We start from the raw sequence: 18023 nt of genomic DNA on the forward strand, positions 1-18023 counted from the left end.
TTGCCGGGAAGAAGGAGGACGGGAGGGACGTTGAGGTCTTCTTCGAAGACGATCTCCTCCGACAGGATCGTCCTAAGCTGGAAGGTGCCAGTGGCTCCCGAGACCTGAGGGTTCCTGACGCCGTAGTAGGAGAAAATGCTTTCCTTCCATGCCGGAATCCTCAGCCTGACCTGCGTCCGGCTGTCGAGCACAGGAGCTGATGTCACGGTCACGTCGATAGCCATCCGCCTCGCCCCCCGCATGCTGACGCTGCAGTTGCCTGCTAGCAGCGCGTCGACCACCAAGCACGTCGGAGCGGAAGAGAAGGGGGGGGGAAGGCTGTTGGAGAAGGAGAAGCCGTCTGGGAGGGCGAGCTCCACGGTGAAAGTAGCAGGGAAGGGGTTGAAGTTGGAGAAGGCGAAGTCGAAATCAGTGATGTCTCCTGCTTTACGGGACGCAGGGAGGATTGCAGTGTCCAGCAGGCGGCCTGCCGTCAAGCGGACAGTTGGGAGTGTCACGTTGTCGTTGATGTCGATAAGGTTGACGTCCTGGTCAGACGATCGGATCTTGAAGGTGTTGCCGCACCTTACGGAAGGTACGAAGGTCTCGAAGGGGAACTGTACTCCCTGCAATGTGAAAGAGAAAGGAGTGAAGGCAGGGAGCGTCTCGCCCACGTTCTTGAGCGAGATCGCGAGCTTGGCACCGGGAAACATGTCCGTATTCTTCGAGCTGAGCTCGAGCTGAAGTTGGCCCTGCTGGGATACCACCTGGAGACCTGTCTTGATGTAGACCGAGTTTCTCCTGCTCTCGTCCAGCAGCTCCGTGTCAAGTCTGAACCCGTCGGGGAAGGCAAGGAAGAGGTACCCTCCGTGAGGGATCGGGTTGGAGGTCGCGACCTCGATCTTCACTTCTCCTCTTGCCCCGACAATGAGAGGGTGAAGGGCAACAGAGGCGTTCAGGAACGAGGGCTCCAGCAGCGAGCCAGCGATCGCGGAGCTCTCACTGATGGTCAAGTTCCCCCTTGTGGCTGTGATCAGATAATTGCCGGTCAGGCCGTCATGTTGCGGCAACCGGATGTTCGAGACATAGAGGTTTACCGGCAGCTCTCCAGCATAGAGCTCAGCTGAAGTAGCTGACACCGACCGCAGCTGAACTGTCTGCCCGGTGGTCGACAGCTCCAGGTCCTGCTGAGTTTGGAGGGGCAGGTTCTCTATGATAACCTGCAATCTTGCTCCATACGCGTCTGCTTGCCACTTGTTGCGCATTTTGAAGGTGATCCTGAGCTGGGCCCTGGCCATGACGACGTCTGTACACGTCAGCACCAGCCTGCTGTACTCCTGGAAGTCGACGCGTATGTTTCCGACTGTCTCCACCATTTCCAGCGAGTTGTTGGAAGAGGAGAACCCGTCGAAGATCCCGGAGAGAGTGATGGTTGTTGAGTTTGCAATGACAAAGTTGGGTTCCATGTCAATGGTGACTGTCGCGATCGCCCCGATGACATCTGAGCTTGAGGAAGCAGAAAAGCTTGTCAGGCCAGGCACGCGGGCTGCATGGAGGAGGCAAGGGCCGTTCATGAGCTCCTGCTGCTCTTGGTTGACTTGGATGCTTGCAAGCTGCGAACACTGAGACGCGTGGGAGGGGTTGCGGAGGAGGAAAGAAAGGACTGTCTTGTTGCTAGATCTCATCGCCTCTGAAAGAGTGAACAGCATGCAGCCGGAACCTGTCGTCTCCTGCTTGACCCACTCAGCACTTGTGACCTCGATGTTCGACCAGAGACGGAACGGGAACGATTGGTCGGCGGAGAACGAATGGGAGGACGTTTGTGAGAACTGGATGTCGCAGATGGAGATGTTGGACGCTGGTTGGAGGTCCTTTCTTGGCTGGAGAGTAACTGAGATCAAACTGAGCGATCCGAAGGCGTCAGAGGAGGAGGAGATGGTCTTGACCGTCCACGAAGAGGCGTTGTCCATCTTGGCGACGGTGGTCACTGCCAGCTTCTCGCAGGAGAACACGTAGGGCGTTCGGATCAGAACCGTCGCAGCCTCCAGCGCCCTCAGGTCTTGAATGTCAAAAGAGACAACTGTCAGAGCATCGCAAGGGAGTTTCCTCCCTGCCAAGAGGGTCAGCGACACTTTTCCCTGCTCCTCGTCAAACGTTCCTGTCTCCCCAAACTTCTCTGCGTCCTTGTTGTACAGCTGCAGCGTCCTCGTCCCCACCCCCCCCGTGACGTTTGTACCGTTCCCGACGAGCAGCTCGATCACGACTGGGGAGTCGATGTCGATAAATGGGAGCAACTTGACAGTGAAGCTCTTCCAGCTAGACGACAGCTGGACATTTAGGTCCTTGACCTGCCAGGATGACAAGTCCGGGTTGACCTCCACTCGCTGATTATCCACCAACGTCGCCACCGTCCGGCTGCACTTGCGGATCACGTGGTACGCCGGGCCTACCAGCGAGACAGGAGGGAAGGTCGCCCAGTTGTGCGGCTCCTCCAGCACAAGGACCGGTCCCTGGTAGGTGTTGGCCCAGGGGTTCCCCTCGCACGTCACGTTGCCGCAGGTCAACACCCGCGGGTTGTAGGGCCTGTGCATGAGGGCGATGAACTCGTAGTCGGAGAGGTTGACCCTGACGTTGCTGTCCGCGTTCCGAATCTCATAACTGAAATCAACTTTCACGTTGGCGCTGACCCTCTTCCCCGCTATGACCGTGAGGCTCATCAGGTTCAGCGTTGGGTCCCAAATGGCGTCGTTGAAGATCGAGGCGCTGGGCCCCCACAGCTGCTTCACCTGCTTCTCGCACGTGCAGTAGTCCCACAGGGACCCGCGAGACTGGCTGATCCAGACCGCCTCGTCCCCATCTGCTACAGCCTGTGCTTGCTCCGAGAAGAGCTCGCTGGTGGCACACCAGGCGCGTCCAGGGATGAAGGGATAGTCTGTTCCCATGTACGCCTCGCTCACGCAGCTCGTGTGGTTTTTGCCGCGGAAGAAGAAGGGGAAGACGCACGGCGATCCGGTCAAGCTCGTCCCGTTGCACGTGCTAGGAGCAGAGAAGTCAGCTGGGAGCTGGTAGAGGAGGATCTTGGAGCCCTCGAGCAGGTTGACGTTGACTGTGAAGCTGATGCTGACCGAGTTGTTGCCAAGCGCTATCAGCGAGCTAAATGTGATGCTGGGAGAGCTAAGCTTCGCCTCCTCGGACACCCGCAGGACAACTCCTTCCATCTCTCTCCAGCTGTCAAAGCCCGTCGCTGCTGCCATCACCCGCGGTCTCACACCCTCGGACAAGCCGGGGGGATTGCGAAGGTTGAAAGAGAAGATGAGGTCAGCATCGTGCAGAGTGAGCTGGGAAACTGTCGGAGACACTCTGACGGTCAGCTGGCCACTCGAGGCGTTCCAGGTGGCCGATGGGTCGAGGAGGTTGGATGGCTGATCGAGAGTGACGTCACCGTCGGGGGTGAGGGAAGACGTCAAGTTGCCAATGTGAATGTAAGTGCCTGGCCGGAGGGCGAAGGTTGACCGCAGGGTGACTGTGATGACGTTGGTGACGTTGCCGACGTCGCAGTTCTGTGAGATGGTCCTAGTGATGAAGGTGAACGGTTGAGCCTGGCAAGTGCCGTTGATGCATGTGGCTGCTGGCGCTGCCAGCGAAATCAGACTATCCCATGAGGTCGAGCTCGGCCTGACAGTGACGTTCAAGGGAGAGGAAAGGAAAGGAACATCTGCTGCTAGAATGAAAGAGAAGGACAGCGTAGTCGCGGGATCCAGAGAATCTGGGAGGATCGCTAGCGAAATGCTGCCGGCTTCTGGGTCAACAGACTTCACCGTCAGCTGTCCAGCTGTAGCGACGAAGTCGGAGATGTTGGCAGCTGGTCTGACATTCAGGCCCGAGAGGACAATTTCATGTCTGGATGTCAGCAGGAAGTTCACTTGGATCCAGACTTTGACCTCGAACAACTCGGCTGGTTGTACGGTCCGATACATCACTGAGTTCTGGTAGAAGGAAGGCGGTCTCGTGACCGACAGCTCTCGACCTGACAGCCTGCTAACTGGCAAGCAAAGACCTTCAAGGCAAGACGGCAAAGCCACTTCCATGAGGGGCTGACAGAGGGCCGTTGAGAGTTGACTGGAGACGAGGAGGTAGAAGGAGAAAGAGAGTGGTTGTCGTGCCGAGATGACGTCATTAACAAGAAGGGACAAGGTTCCTTCGTCTCGAGACCAACTAGAAGTCGCGGAGAGTGCTGGCTGGAAGACTGTGGTGAAGTTGGTCGAGGAAGGTGTCTTGCTGAAGTTCATGCATGAGATGCGGACGCTTGTTCCCTTCTCGATCTCGAAATTCGTCGAGAACCTGACGACTATTTTTAGCTGATCTCCAGCTACGAGATCACTCTGACTCTCCGATGACGACTCGAAGTAGAAGTCAACGACGGCAGGAGGAGTCAGCGAGCGGCCGAGGAGTCCATTAGCAACGTTGGTGCTCATAGGACTTACGTCGAGCATCGCTTGCGACACGTCAAACCCTTCAGGGAAGTTGAGGTTGAAGGTTGTGTCCCAGCCCATGGAGTGCGGAGGAATGAAACTGACAAACACCGGTGTAATCTCCCCAGCTGACCTCCCGACTGGGTCGATGATCGCCGACGACAACCTGCTGGCAGTAAAGCCTGACAGATTGCGTACCGCAAAGTCAACAATAGGGCCGTCAGGCAGTCTCGTCCGCACTGAGAATGTGAAGCCCTCTGACCTGACCTTGGGCATGCGGAGGCCGAGTAGGGAGATCGTTGTCTTGCAGGCGGAGGGCTCCTGGAGGAGAGGAAAGGAGCAGCGAGGAGTTATTGCCTCTCGGGTCGCCTCGGTCTCAGGCATCGACACGTTGCACGGATGCAGAGAGGAGTCGAGAACCCACGTGACCGTGTTGTTCACGACAGCTCGGACCTTCTCGACCCCGTTCATCTCCAAGGAGAACGATGCGGGCTCAATAATGAAGCCGAGCGGAACGTCAATCTCAATGGATCCGTTGACGGGGATCGGGTTGACAACCATGAGCTCGACCGTGATATCTCCAATAGTCCAGGACTGGCTTGAGCTGGTCCTGATATAGCAGTTGTGCAAGTTGGCCGGCTCAATGAAGACTCTGGTGTCAAGCTCACCTATGTCGATAAGCTGGTCACCGGCTGAGGTCTGAAGGCGGTGAACTCCGTTGACCCCCGAGAACCTCTGGTTGCGTACTCCCGACAGGTTGAACCGAGCAACCACCCCAGCAGGGATCGAGCTGCCACCAATCCTGACGAGCTCCAGCACGTGGGCGCTCAAGTTGCTCCAGTAGACTAGCAGGTCGCCGTCCAAGTTGTGAATGCCGTGAGCGAGAAAGGGAGGAGTCAGTTCCTCCTCAGCTGGAAATTCCAGGCGAATCCTCGCACTGCCGGGGAGAGGGTTGGCAGTCCGGAACGATACGATCGTCTCCCCCAGAACTCCAGCAGAAGGATCGACGGGTCTGACCTCGAACTCCTCGATGACCCCTGGATGGATGCAGGGCACATGTATCGTCGCCGTGACTTGCAGCACGTCTGAGTCCGAGAACACCCGCAGCGAGCTGGATGAGGGGATCAAATAGTTCTCAGCTGGCTGACAGTCGGAGATCGGCTTGTTCTTCAGCCCCGCCAGGCCAATCCCCACCTGAGCATTAGCTGGAATATCAGAGCCGCCCTTCCTGCGAATGACAAGGGAGCTTCCGCGGAACGAAGGGACCAAGACGCCATCGATGCCAAAGTTGAGGCCCGAGAGAGGGGCAAACCTGTTGATCTCAAAACCTCCTGGGATGTCGAGGACGAAGTATGAAGAGTTCTGAAGGATCGTGGTGGTGGTGAAGGTGAGAACGGCCCGCCCCACTGAGCCAGCTGTCAACCTCTCCAGGTTCAGCTGAAGGTTATGGAAGTGAGAAGCATTGATCAGGAAGGACTGATCGCTCTGGTGGGCACAAGCAAGGGCTGAGAATGACGAGAGAGGATCGCATCCCTCCATCAGCTCACCGTCAGTTGACAACTTGGTGTTGACAAGAAACAATCCAGTCCTGCCGCTTTCGACCTGAACCCTCAGCCGCGGGATCTCGATGCCGATGGTGGAGTACTCAGGAATGCTGTGCTGGAAGGATGTCACGACAATCTTCTGGCAGGAGGAAGAGGAGAAAGACGAGGTTTGGTTGCAGATTTGTACCCTCGAGTAACTCGCAGTGACTCTCTGACCCGTCTCGTACAGCAAGACTGAAGTACTCGAGGACGGTGGCCAGTCGAGTGTCTGGAACCCGTCGGGGATGACGATCTCCACCGTCCCGTCGGGAGGGATCGCGTTGGTGATGGTGAGGTTGACGAGGAGAGACGTCTCGTCTCCTGCGTACAGGCTGCTGAGCGTCAGGGAGATGCCTCGAAACTCGTGGGAGAGGACTCGGAGGAAGAGCTGCCCCAAATCCACCCGAGCCCCAGCAGGATTGAAGGACGTGACAGTCACAGTGACAGTCTCCTTCACGAACTGCTGGGCTCGGAAACCCTCGCAGTCCACCTGGACCAGCGAGTCAGGAGGGATGTCGACGACGATAAGCACGCGCGATCCTTGAAAGACGTTGGAGGAGGCAAAGGCAGGGAGAAGCACACGACACCCCATGCTCGAGACGTTGAAGGACTCCGGGAAGTCAACCTGTATGGCTCCATCCTGCGGGACCATGTTGGTCGTGTAGAACTTGATGGTCAGATTTTGTACAGCTCCCGCAAACAGATCGAGTGGAGAGCCCAGCACGAGCCCAGGTCCCTCCTGAACATCGAGGATGTTGCTGGCCGCCTGGAGGCGCTCGAAGAGGAGAGCAGCTGGGACGATCTGGATGGAAGAGCACGAGGAGCTCAGGAAGACTTGACTTCTCCCCATCTCCTCTCCCACCAGCTCCAGCAAGAAGCCAGCTGAGGCCTCGCCGTGATTGGAAACTTCGTACTGAGGGACACGAACGTTGACGACATTGGTGGTGAAGCGCAAGGGAGAGGAAGGGGAGGAGAGAAAGCGTTCGTCGATCTCCATCACCTGCTGCGACACGACGGCCTTGCAGTCCTCACGATTACACGACGAGCGGGAGATGTCGTAGCCCTGAGGAAAGTGAAGCCTGACCGAGCTGAGGTTTAGCTGGAGGGTGTCGGAGTAGAAGGAGAAGGACATGTCTCGCCACTCCCCTGCTGTGGCTCTGTCTGGGGATATAGTAGCAACACATTCTTTGAACGGCCTGATCGCTACTGCTGTCTCTCCCATGGCTGCCACGTCATCGTTCCATGCTGACATGTTGTTCAGCTGTCTGCTGCTGTCTTTGATCCGCACAAGGACGGGGTAGAAGCCCTGCAGATGGCAGTTGACGATGCCATGCACCTGTAACAAGAAGTGCCGGCCTGACTGCAAGCTAAGCTGAGAAACTACTTGGAGGTAGTCCCCTGTCACCTTAACTGTTGTAGAACGGTTGACACAAGCGGAGGAGTCGCAGGACTGCGCGATGACAGGCTCGACGGCCCTGAAGCAAAGTGGAAGGAGCAAGACAAGAGAGCAGTCGCAGTTGAGCTGATAGTCGAGGAAGAACGAGATGTTGTAGGTCGTCTTGACGCCGATGCGGTCGTCAAGGGGGATGACACTGACGTTTGCAATCACACGCGCGAGGTAGTCCTGAGTGAACCATGCAGCCTCGATGACTGATGAAGCTGAGACAGACGATGTCTCGATGAGGAAACGTGCAACTCCCGAGGCGTTTCTGCCAACGAGACCACGGCAGGCAAGAGATACGAGCTCCCTCGCGCCCAGAGGCTCCTGAAAGTGCAGAACGAGGACGGTGGGGGATGTCAGCGAGGACGAGACGTTCCGCCCGTCGCTAGAGCAGCTGGCATCATCCAGCATATACGACTCAGGTGACAGACAAGTCAGAACAAGAAAATCTCTCGAGATGTCAAGTCGGCCAGTGTAGAACGACAAACTGACACCTACTACATCCCCGACTTGGTCCGAGCTGAAGCTGAACAAGAACTCTCCGAGAGAGTCGGGCCTGGCGATTGATAGGCTAGCAGCCCCCAGTTCGATCATACCTTGGGAGACAATCGTTGCTATCGTCACGTTGGAACTGTTTGCAAGAAATCCAACGACGTCAACGTTATGAATCTCCACCTCGATTCTAGTCATCGCTGGGATCACTTTGACCTTCCTCCTTACCACATGCAGTACCCCCTCCTCCAGCAGCGAACAGGACCCCCCCGCTTCGTACACCACGTTCGAGTTCGGCAAAGTTCCCACTTTGACAGAAGAAGAGACAACTTTCCCCACCTGCACGAATGGAGGAAGAACAACCTTGAAGGAGCCGTCAGCTGGGATCAAGTTGAGGTTGCGGAAGGAAAACTTGAGAGGCCCGTGATAGCCGTTGACCAAGCTGGAGGGTGTGACGAGCAACCCCAGCAGAGAGGACGGAGACGACGAGACTACAAAGCTCACACTGTCGAGCAGAAAAAAACCAGCTTGACTGAAGTCAATCGAGCTTAACCTGAGCTTGAACTGCCCCGCAAAATTGGGGTTGACCAGGCCCGAGATTTTCAAGCTGACCTCCTGCTGAGGAGGCACATCGAAAGCGCTTCGGACTCGTCGCAGCAGTACCGTGCTGTTGGGCTCCAAGTCGACATCTCCATCCATCCCGGATATGACGGTAGCATGCGACTGATCGAGCGTCGCAAACTCAGGCGGCAGCTCAAGCTCGAAGCCTCCCCCTTCCGCTAAAACCTTGCTCTGAAATCTGACGCGCACGACGAGCTCGGACGTCGCTCCTGCATGGCTGGGGATCAGCTGGGCAGAGAGGAGCGACGCCTGTCCTGGAAGGATGTCGATGCCTGGGAGCGAAGACTGCAAGCGCAAGAGTCCCTGATGCTCCTCCGCCTTCACTTCAATGGCTTGACTAAGTCCAGCTCGGGTCGGAAGCAGCACGATTGAGACGTTGATGACATCAGAAGAAGAGACAGACTCAGCAGAAGGAAGCAATGTCAGTCTCCTGCCGTCCCCAGAGGCCTCGCCGAAGGCAAAACTAGAGCAGCAATCAGGAGGAGCCATGAGGGAGGGAGGCAGAGTGATGGAGATATTGCAGGAAGAGAGGTTGCGAGCTCGAATTAAGAATCGGAATCTCGCCGACTGATTCACTCTGATCTCACTCTCAGGAATGAGTTTTGCATATGCGAGATGCTCCTCCCTCAGCGCGACACCAGCAACCACATGCTGGGCATCGATCGAGGTGCCGTCTTCCATGAACGTCGAGATGTCGAACGAGTCCAGCTCCACCCCCTTGAACGGTTCCTTCTTCAAGTTTGTCACAATAAATGAGATTGAAAGGTCGGGAGGGATGCGATCGCCCAACACCTTGAGGACGAGGAAGCAGCCCCCCGAGCACACCCCATTTGCATCCTGAGGGTAGAAGTCGTCCACCAGCAGCTCTGCCGACATCCCTCTTGTGTTTCCACTGCAGGTCGGTTGATACAGCTGGACGTCAGCTGGGAATTTGATCATAATCAGCCCGTTCTGCGGGACCTCGTTGGACAGTCGCAAGCGCATGGAGGCAGAGGAGCGGAATCCTTTCTCGGCTACCATGATCTCCATGTCCGCCTCGGGGATTGGTCCAGCTGTGATGGAAGAGAAGTTGAAGAGTTCACTAGCATCGATCTCCTGTTCGAGGCCCGTCAGGGTCCGAACGGTCAAGGCCAGCAAGGGCCCAGCATGAGGTGGGAGAACAACGCCGGGAACAAGCAAATGCAAAGTTCTCCCTCCAGCGAGTCCCTCCAGCTTGTCAAGGCCAAGGAGGGAAACCACAGCTCGGCTCGTGCTCGAGGTGACCAGGAGCTGCTTAAAGAAGATGTTGACGCCAGAAGTGTTGACACAGACGTCAGACCGTTGCAGCTGGGGGACGATCCCAACGCCCTCAGGCATCTCCAGCCTGATGCTTCCTCCAGCTGGTAGAGGGTTGGTGAGCTCGAGGCTGAGCTGGAGGGAAGCGACTGCCCCCGCAACGTTGGGCGTCAGAATTGCATCGAGGTTGTTGAGGACGTTCGAAACGACCTGCAGCGTCTGAGAGAAGCAGTCGACTGGACGGCTGGTGGAGCTCCAGTGGTAGGACGTGCAAACATGCAGGCTGACAGTCTCGATGAAGGGAGAGAGCTTGACTGCCGACATCAGCACTGACAAGCTCTCGGCAGGCTCAAGAGTCCGGGTGCCCGTGGGGACAAGTCGGATAGAATTCTGACCGGCGAGGAGCAAAGAGAAGTTAGAGGGGTTGCTGGAGGAGAGCTCCAAGATTGAAATGTTGAAATTTGGCGGGAAAGTGATGTCGATGCTGCCGTTGCAAGGAATGGGGTTGAAGAGAGTCATGTTGAGCGCTACCTCAGTTGTGTCTCCTGCTCTGAGACTGCCGAAAGTGAAGAAGGATTCGTTCAGCACGTGCCTGCCCACCAAGATCGAATGACCCACTGAGGAAGATACAACGAGGTCGGTGAGTTCCGTCGAGCGGTAGAAGAAGACGTCAAGCTGGTATGACCCTGAGATGGGAGGCAGTCTGGTGTCTTGAAATAGCACGTCAAACTCCAAGATCTCGATCAAATTCTTGCACCTCTTGGTGATTGGACAGATTTCGCACCCTGTCAGATCCTCCCAGGACTGCAAGAGCGAGAGGTTGTGGAAAGTCACCACTGAGTCCTGCACTGAGACGAGCCCGGGGCTCACCAGCATGTCTGCCCGTCTGACTGCAATCATGCTGACGTCAACTTGCGCCTCCACTGGGAAAGTCACGACGAGAGCAACGGGGAAGGGATGCGAGCGGCTTATCCGCAGATGCAGCCCAACTGTTAGGGGTTACGTAAGCGGTTACGAATACTTCAGTCAACTAGCTGTCTTATCCGGTCGGTTTGGTTGGTTTGGTAGGTTTTGGTCGAATAAAATGGATCCGAACTTTCTATACGTTCAGTGAGCGCGATTGTGTTGAGGTTCCTGTTCGCTTGTTAACGCAAGTTATCAAGTTGGTTCAAGTTCACAGAGTCAAAGCACATCATCAGGATTGTCAATCCCTAACATTGGTAGCGTAAGGTTTGGTTTTTGTTCGAAGTAATTGCGGATTGCGACAATTTGATTTGATTTGATCGACAAGGAGCTTGAAAGGTAACCTCTGGATATGCAATCGGATGTAGAAAGGATAAGAAGGTCTCCTGGAGATGGTCCTCTTGGAAGTTCAGGCTTGGCAGTCATGCTTGACAACTTTAGAAGGAGTTTCGATGAGGAAACGTCTGAAGACAAGACGATGAGGGAAGTTACGACGGTACCTTCTACCTCAGAAGAGGATTCGAACGGAAATCAGCGAGACGTCGCGGGATTTTCGAGGATTAATATACCTTCTTATGATGGATCGGTCACGCAACAAGTGCGCGACAGGGAGGGCGCAGTGGACTTGGAAATTTCCAGGATTGCGTCTCCGGCAGGTTCGACCCGGCCGAGGTTCGAATCAGTGCAGTTTGAAGAATTGGTCGCTGCAAACAAGAAGTTGCGAGAAGAATTGCAACTCGCAATGGACATGCAAGTAAAGTATGAAGCTTTCGTCAAGGAAGTGATGTTTCGTAAGGAAAGAGAGCTCGTCGAGACAAAACAGGAAATCTCTGTCCTTAGGGAAGAAAATAAAAAAAATGTTCGAGGAAATGATGCAACGGTTCAGATTAAATGAATCAGGAGCAGTTCAATACCTTCCGATCAAGGAACCAAGAGGGGCTGATGCAACGTGCAAGCAAAATGATACGAGCATGTCGAATGACATGTCAAGTCAGCATGTCAAGCAGCAGTCTTCCCTTGTGAAGTTTCATTCCAAGGATATTTCTCGATTTAATGGAGAAATGACTCTAGAATATTCCGTTGCAAGTTGGTTTGGGGAGCTTGAGTTTCAATTCCAGCGTCAAAGAATTCCTCCAGATCAAAAGGTTGACATCGCTGCAACATTAGTTGGTAATCGTGTGAGGAATTGGTTGCAAACATTGCGTGGCGAGGATAGATTAATTTCCACACAAGGTACTTGGGAATCATTCAAATCGTTGCTGGTGAAGGAATATTTGTCGTTGTCGCACTTGCAGTATATTCTGGGTGAGATTCAACGTACGATACAAGGGTCAGAGGAAAAGACTTCGGATTTTGTCAACAGGTTTTCAGCTTTAGCAAATCATTTTATTGCTTGTTGCATGGTATTATTTCATGGACAAGGACAAGTCGAGACAGCTTGCACGAGGTTTGGTCTTGAACGGTATTTCGCACAGAATTTGTTCGATGAGGTGACCGCGAGTTTCGTCATGAAGTTGTTGATTGACTTGGAAAAGCAAAATGTGAACAAGACTTTGAGTATTGGGAGTTTGTTGCCAGCATTGTATCGAGAAGCTAAGTCCATGGATTTGACAACCGATGCGTATAGGAATGACAGGTCAACGCATCATGAGGTTTCGTACGATGATGAGTCAGTGGAGGATACCGACGAAGATTCTCAGCATTCATCTTCGACTCAGGATGAGCAGGACTTACGTGAATAACATTGGCCCAATGCACTTCGCGCTACTCAATTGAAATGACTTGAGTTGGCTGCCGTTTTCTTGTTATGCAGTATTTTAATGATCAGCGAAGTTCATAGAGATGTTTCTCAGATGATAATGCGCTTGGGAGCGTATGTTAGGGGTTACGTAAGCGGTTACGAATACTTCAGTCAACTAGCTGTCTTATCCGGTCGGTTTGGTTGGTTTGGTAGGTTTTGGTCGAATAAAATGGATCCGAACTTTCTATACGTTCAGTGAGCGCGATTGTGTTGAGGTTCCTGTTCGCTTGTTAACGCAAGTTATCAAGTTGGTTCAAGTTCACAGAGTCAAAGCACATCATCAGGATTGTCAATCCCTAACACCAACCGTCCTGGTATCCCCAGCCGAAGCGTTGGTAACCTGGAAGCTAGCTTCCATGCTCAGTAGGCCTCTAGTAGAAGGAGACTGCTCGCTCGCGTGGGGGTCGACAGGCACGAAGTTGTCGAGGGAGGAAGACTGGAAGTTGGTGAAGCGAGAAGGACAAAGTTGATCGTAAACAATGTCAACGAGCATCAGCCGGTCCAGACCCGCGAAACGACCAGCGAGCAGCGAAACATGGACGTCCATCAAGACTGACAGGAAGCTCGTGACGCCTTCACCTCTTGGCACGTCGAGCAGCGTCAAGGAGGCCGTTGGACCCGCCAGACTTACCTGAACCTCAAAAGAGCTGGTGATGTTGTTGACTGAGACGTTGCCAATGGTGACGTTGTCAAGTCGGATCACAACCTTGGTTCCGATCGGAATCGTCTGGTTGAACTTGAGGTCAACCTGCAAACTGGCATGGGCAGAGTTGCCCACGAGCGGACGGGAAACAGGTCGCTGACAAGCGTCCAAAGTTCCTTTGTGGCTCAAAGAGAAGTTGCCCTGCACAACAGCGGGAGGAAGGAGCAGAGCATCGAAAACAACCTTCAGCCTGGTGTTGAGCTGGTGGTTGTCGAAGGAGATTGCGAATTGAAAGGAATCCTGACATGACTCCTTCTGAAGGTACCTCAGGTCTAGCTGAAACCATGAATCAGCCTCGATGGAACCTAAGAAAGTGCACTGCAAGCTGAGGAGCTGGGAAGAGACGTTGGAACTTTGACAAGTCTGCGGTTGACCGTCGATGTGAAGAACGACCTCGGTCTGTCCGAGGAACAAGAGCGGGCTGAGAGACTCTATGAGGATGATGGAGGATGGCTGGACTGGTTGGCTGATGCGCCCGCTAACGTGAGCATGGATGAGCGAGGGCTCCATGGCTGGAGTGAGAGCAGCTGAGACGTTGATGCAGCAACTCTCTTCCATCTGCAGCTGCACATCCTGACAGAGAACAGCTTCTGAGCCGCAAGAGAGAGATGGAAGAACTTCTGTCATGAGCTGTCGACCTTCCAGTCTAGGGTCGAAGTTTGTAAAGTTGTACACATTCATCATGACAGCAGTGTCGCCGTCGCAAGGGATCTGTGTCAAGCTCCAGTCACTCTGTGAGGAGTTCCCAGGGTAACGAACTCGCAGCGACTGATTGCCGCAGCATCGACTCAACTTGCAGGCATCGATCAATAGGGAGAAATTGTTCCGAGCAAAAGGCAAGAGGATGCTAGGAGAAGTTTCGAAACAGTTCTGATGCAGGAATGGCCCGGAAACGCTCAGGTTCCAAGACACTATCCCATCCACTGACGTTTTGCTGTACGTGTGCTCATGCAGAATGACTTGAAAGTCTCCAGCATATCCAGTGCACAGACTGTTACGGATGTCAAACAATGCGAACGAGAAGGGAAGGTCGGACTGAATGTCCTTTGACACCTTGAGGCTGACGTGACCATCGTTAGCCTCAACCAGCTCTAAGGCATTTGTGTTGTTGGCGAAAGCCCCTCGAGCATTGAAACCAGTAGGAAAGTAGATCGAGAACGTCTCGTTAGCTCTCAGATCAGGTTTGGTGATTGTAACCCACATAGAACCCGTCTCGTTCACTATAGGATTGTCAAAATGCAACTGACATGTCAAATTCCGCGGCCAAACCCTCAGCTCCCCACTTGACCTGCCCCGTCCAACGATCTTAGAAGTCTGATCAAAGATGGTGAAAGAAAAAGGATCAAGAAGTTGCGAGCTCCTGGGATTCAGAAAGCCACATACGGCAAAGGAAAGATTGAAAGGTCTCAGATCACTGTACCTCTTGACGTAGTTGATCTCTATCGCAAAACTTCTGGGAGATGACAAGTTGGAGGAAGGAGTCATGGAGCAATTATCGTCCATCATCATGTTTGAACAAGAGATATTCTTTGCACCAGTTTCGGTTCCGTCCACATTCGCAGTAAAGAAGAGATTCGAATCCGACAGACATAGATCCGATAGTTCCAACAGCCTGAACCAGAAAAACTGTAAACCGACAGGAAATTCGAGCCGAATTTTCGAAACGACGAACAAATCTTTCAGAAAGAATGAAAACTTGGTCTCTGAGTCCACCAATAAGTTCGACCAGCGAGTAGAAACGTTGTATGTTCGAGTTGCCAGCGAAGCACTTTCTACTCTAGAACCGAAACATCCCAGATTCGGGTAGCATGCAAAGACCCTAAAAAAATACTGTTTGCCTAACTTGAGATTGCAGCTCACGACACCGTCCAGGTTGCTGCCGTAAGAGTTCCCAAAGAACATATGAAAAGTTGCGTTGGATAGGTTATATTGCCTGATGAAACCACCCGACGAAACGCCCTTGCTGTCCAAGAAGGTTTTCGGGTCGTAGGATACAATGAATGAATTTGGATCGAATTTACAGTAAGTGTCGTTTGTTGAAACATTACAAGAGTCCAGGATAGCTTGATTGGGAGAGATAGAATTACATAGACTTGAATTGCACACCGTGTCGTTGAAAGAATATAAATTTTGTTTGCACATTTCGCGGAAGTTTTGAATCTCCTTGGATGACGAGCATCCATGGAGAAGGTGCGATTCTCCCTGTCGTGATACGCTCTGAATGCTCACACAGGAATCTCCAGCGGGACATATTTCAACCCCGCACGTGCGACATCCCTCCGGAAGGAAAATTCCTCTGGTCGTGTAACATCTCAACGCGAGCATTCCCGGGTCAAACGAACTTTCACTGTCTGCAAACTGCAACATGAAGTGCGAGGGCTCTTCGAGAAACAATGGCCTACTCCATGCCAACTGCAATAAAGACACGCCATACTGCGAGAGCATTGGCTGGTAGGGAGGATTAGGGTTGATGGTGAACGGGCCGACGGAGAACTTGGCTCCAACTCTTGTCTCATGAAACGCAAATAATGATACCTCGTAAAGCGTAGTGTCTAGCAAAGAATCGAAGACATATTCCGTGACATTCAAGGTCAGTTGTACCGTCGAACAATTCTCAGTAGCCAACCCCTCACAGCGCATACTTCCTTTGCCGGTCCCCACGTATAGAGTCAAGCTGAAGCCTCTTGCAGACCCGCATGGGTCGCAAGCACAAGAAGAGTTTGGCAAACCATCCAAGGATGCGGGACAATCCCATCGCACCGAGAGTGAGCTGTTGTCCAACCGATACAACCTCACACGCTGCGGAATCGTTGGAGCATTCAACATTTGAAAAGCGACATGATTTGATCGTTTTGTGATCAAGTGAGAGATGTTCTGGTTAACACTCCTTACAAGTGCGACTGAAAGATTGTAGAACTGACCGAGCTCCAAGTCTGCCAATTCGAAAGTGACATCATTGCATTGACAAGATTCTAACCATTGAATCTGGGTAGATAGCAGAGGAAAACTTTGAAACGATGAGTTTGAACCTTGCGAGGCATCATTGTAAATGTGAACAAGTGTATCGTTATAATCCCAGACTGTCAAGTTCTCCAGCTGAAAATTCAGTACGACGGCAAGATCCTTGTACTGTTTCACTCGTAGATTGACGGAATCGAAAGATATCGTCCTCTGTGACCAAGACACTTGCAGGGACAATAGGAGACAGAGGAACGTCGAAACCCCGTGTTTCATGCAAGATCCTCTCCTTGTGCTACTCCTCGCGTCTTGATCCCTTTGATTTGCTTGATGACAACTCATACTTTGACTCGACGCTGATTTCATTGCTGCAGAGCAGTCTCCCTTACCTTCCCTCCACCCTCGTTTTTGAAAGCTGTGTCCTCCCTATCTCCGTTAAGCTTGCTCCCTCTGGATGAGTTCGCTCTTGCTACCTCTCGTAGCTGCCCCAAAGCTTCGTTCGCTGCACTGAACGTGTCACTCCCTGAAACAATTTCGGTCTAGTCTTTTACCTTAGACACACTCAAGCTTCGACTATTCCTGCAGATGCATAAGTCATGGATGCTTTATCTGCTCGTCTTTCTGCATGGATTCCTCGTCTCTTTCTTCCTTCGCCCCTCCTCTCCATCGCGCCGCTCGTCCCCAACAGCCATTCCACCGACTCGGAAATCCACTATCTATCACCCCCCATCCCGCCTTGCTAATTGTACCACCCCATCAGCGGGTACCCACTCACCCAGTGCATTGAACATTTCATCATCTTTGTAGTGGGGGTGGGGGTAGTGACCCCCGGTGAGTCAATGACAATCGTGAAGGAAGAGCCGTCAAAATTATGTAGCCCTCATCTCCCCAGTGACCCGGGCCCGGCGGCGAGAGCAGGGCGAGAGCAACTGCGAGAGCAACTTGAGTCCAAACTTAGGTGACACGGCCTCAGACTGCTGAGTGACTGAGCCCGGCCCGGGCTCCAGCCGGCCCCGCGAGCCGGCGGTCAGTCAGGCTCAGCGGCAAGTTACGGGGGAGGCACAGTGGACCGGGCCACCCTATTAAACTTGTGACAGTGTTTAACACTGAGTCTCGGACACTGGCCGTCACTGGCACCGTCAGTGTCAGTCACCCGGCCCGATCATCGGATGCCATGATCGGCCCGCCGCGCCGGCATCGTAAGGGCGGAGCGGCAGCCGCCGCCGTCGGGGCCCGCCGCGCCAGCCTGCCTGGCTGTCACGCCGGCCGGGCTGCCACCCGTGACCCGGCGTCACGGATCTCGGACCCACCGCCGACGGTCATGAGGCGAAGTTGGCCGCAGCGTTAAAGTTGCCGGGGCCGGGCCCTACTACGGTACAGCTGTGAGTATCGGGACTTTAGGCCTTCACAATACTAAGAATTACTCAATCTTTTGACGAGTAAAAATATGAAGAAGACTGAAGTGACGCTACTACGGATAGCAACACGGCCGGGGGGGCATGAGGGAGTTCGGAGGGAGAGGGAGGGAGAGGGAGGGAGAGGGAGGGAGATCGGAGGGAGATCGGAGGGAGAGGGAGGGAGGCCGACGGCGGGAGAGGGCGAGAGAGGGACGGAAAGGGAGGGAGAGGGCGGGAGAGGGAGGGAGAGAGCGGGAGAGGGAGGGAGAGGGAGGGAGAGGGAGGGAGAGGGAGGGAGAGGCTGAGCCTGGAGAGGAAGTATACAGGAACATGGAAGC

The 18023-nt window shown here is 53.8% G+C and overlaps 2 protein-coding genes across 2 annotated transcripts; one reads left to right on the forward strand and one right to left on the reverse strand.

Annotated features, from left to right (window-relative positions):
• Positions 1–10929: 10929 nt before the first annotated feature.
• GUITHDRAFT_156273 (hypothetical protein) lies at positions 10930–12812 on the forward strand. Its single transcript, XM_005819534.1, has 2 exons — positions 10930–11617; positions 11667–12812. Exons 1-2 carry the CDS (start codon positions 11179–11181, stop codon positions 12566–12568), a joined length of 1341 nt encoding a protein of 446 aa, XP_005819591.1. The 5' UTR covers positions 10930–11178; the 3' UTR covers positions 12569–12812.
• A 104-nt stretch (positions 12813–12916) lies between these two features.
• Positions 12917–16156, reverse strand: GUITHDRAFT_121203 (hypothetical protein; the record flags this gene model as incomplete). Its single annotated transcript, XM_005819535.1, has 1 exon — positions 12917–16156. The coding sequence occupies one exon, from the start codon at positions 16154–16156 to the stop codon at positions 12917–12919; it is 3240 nt and encodes a 1079-aa protein (XP_005819592.1).
• Between the last annotated feature and the right edge of the window lie 1867 nt (positions 16157–18023).

The sequence above is a fragment of the Guillardia theta genome (genome assembly GCF_000315625.1).
Source record: "Guillardia theta CCMP2712 unplaced genomic scaffold GUITHscaffold_218, whole genome shotgun sequence".
In the NCBI taxonomy this organism is placed as follows: Eukaryota; class Cryptophyceae; order Pyrenomonadales; family Geminigeraceae; genus Guillardia; species Guillardia theta.

What these genes read in the sequence shown, in the direction of transcription:
- GUITHDRAFT_156273 (XM_005819534.1), top strand. Translation starts at nt 11,179, where the DNA reads ATGCAATCGGATGTAGAAAGGATAAGAAGGTCTCCTGGAGATGGTCCT. An exon ending in CGTCAAGGAAGTGATGTTTC is followed by an intron (nt 11,618 to 11,666) that starts GTAAGGAAAGAG and finishes CTCTGTCCTTAG; the next exon opens with GGAAGAAAATAAAAAAAATG.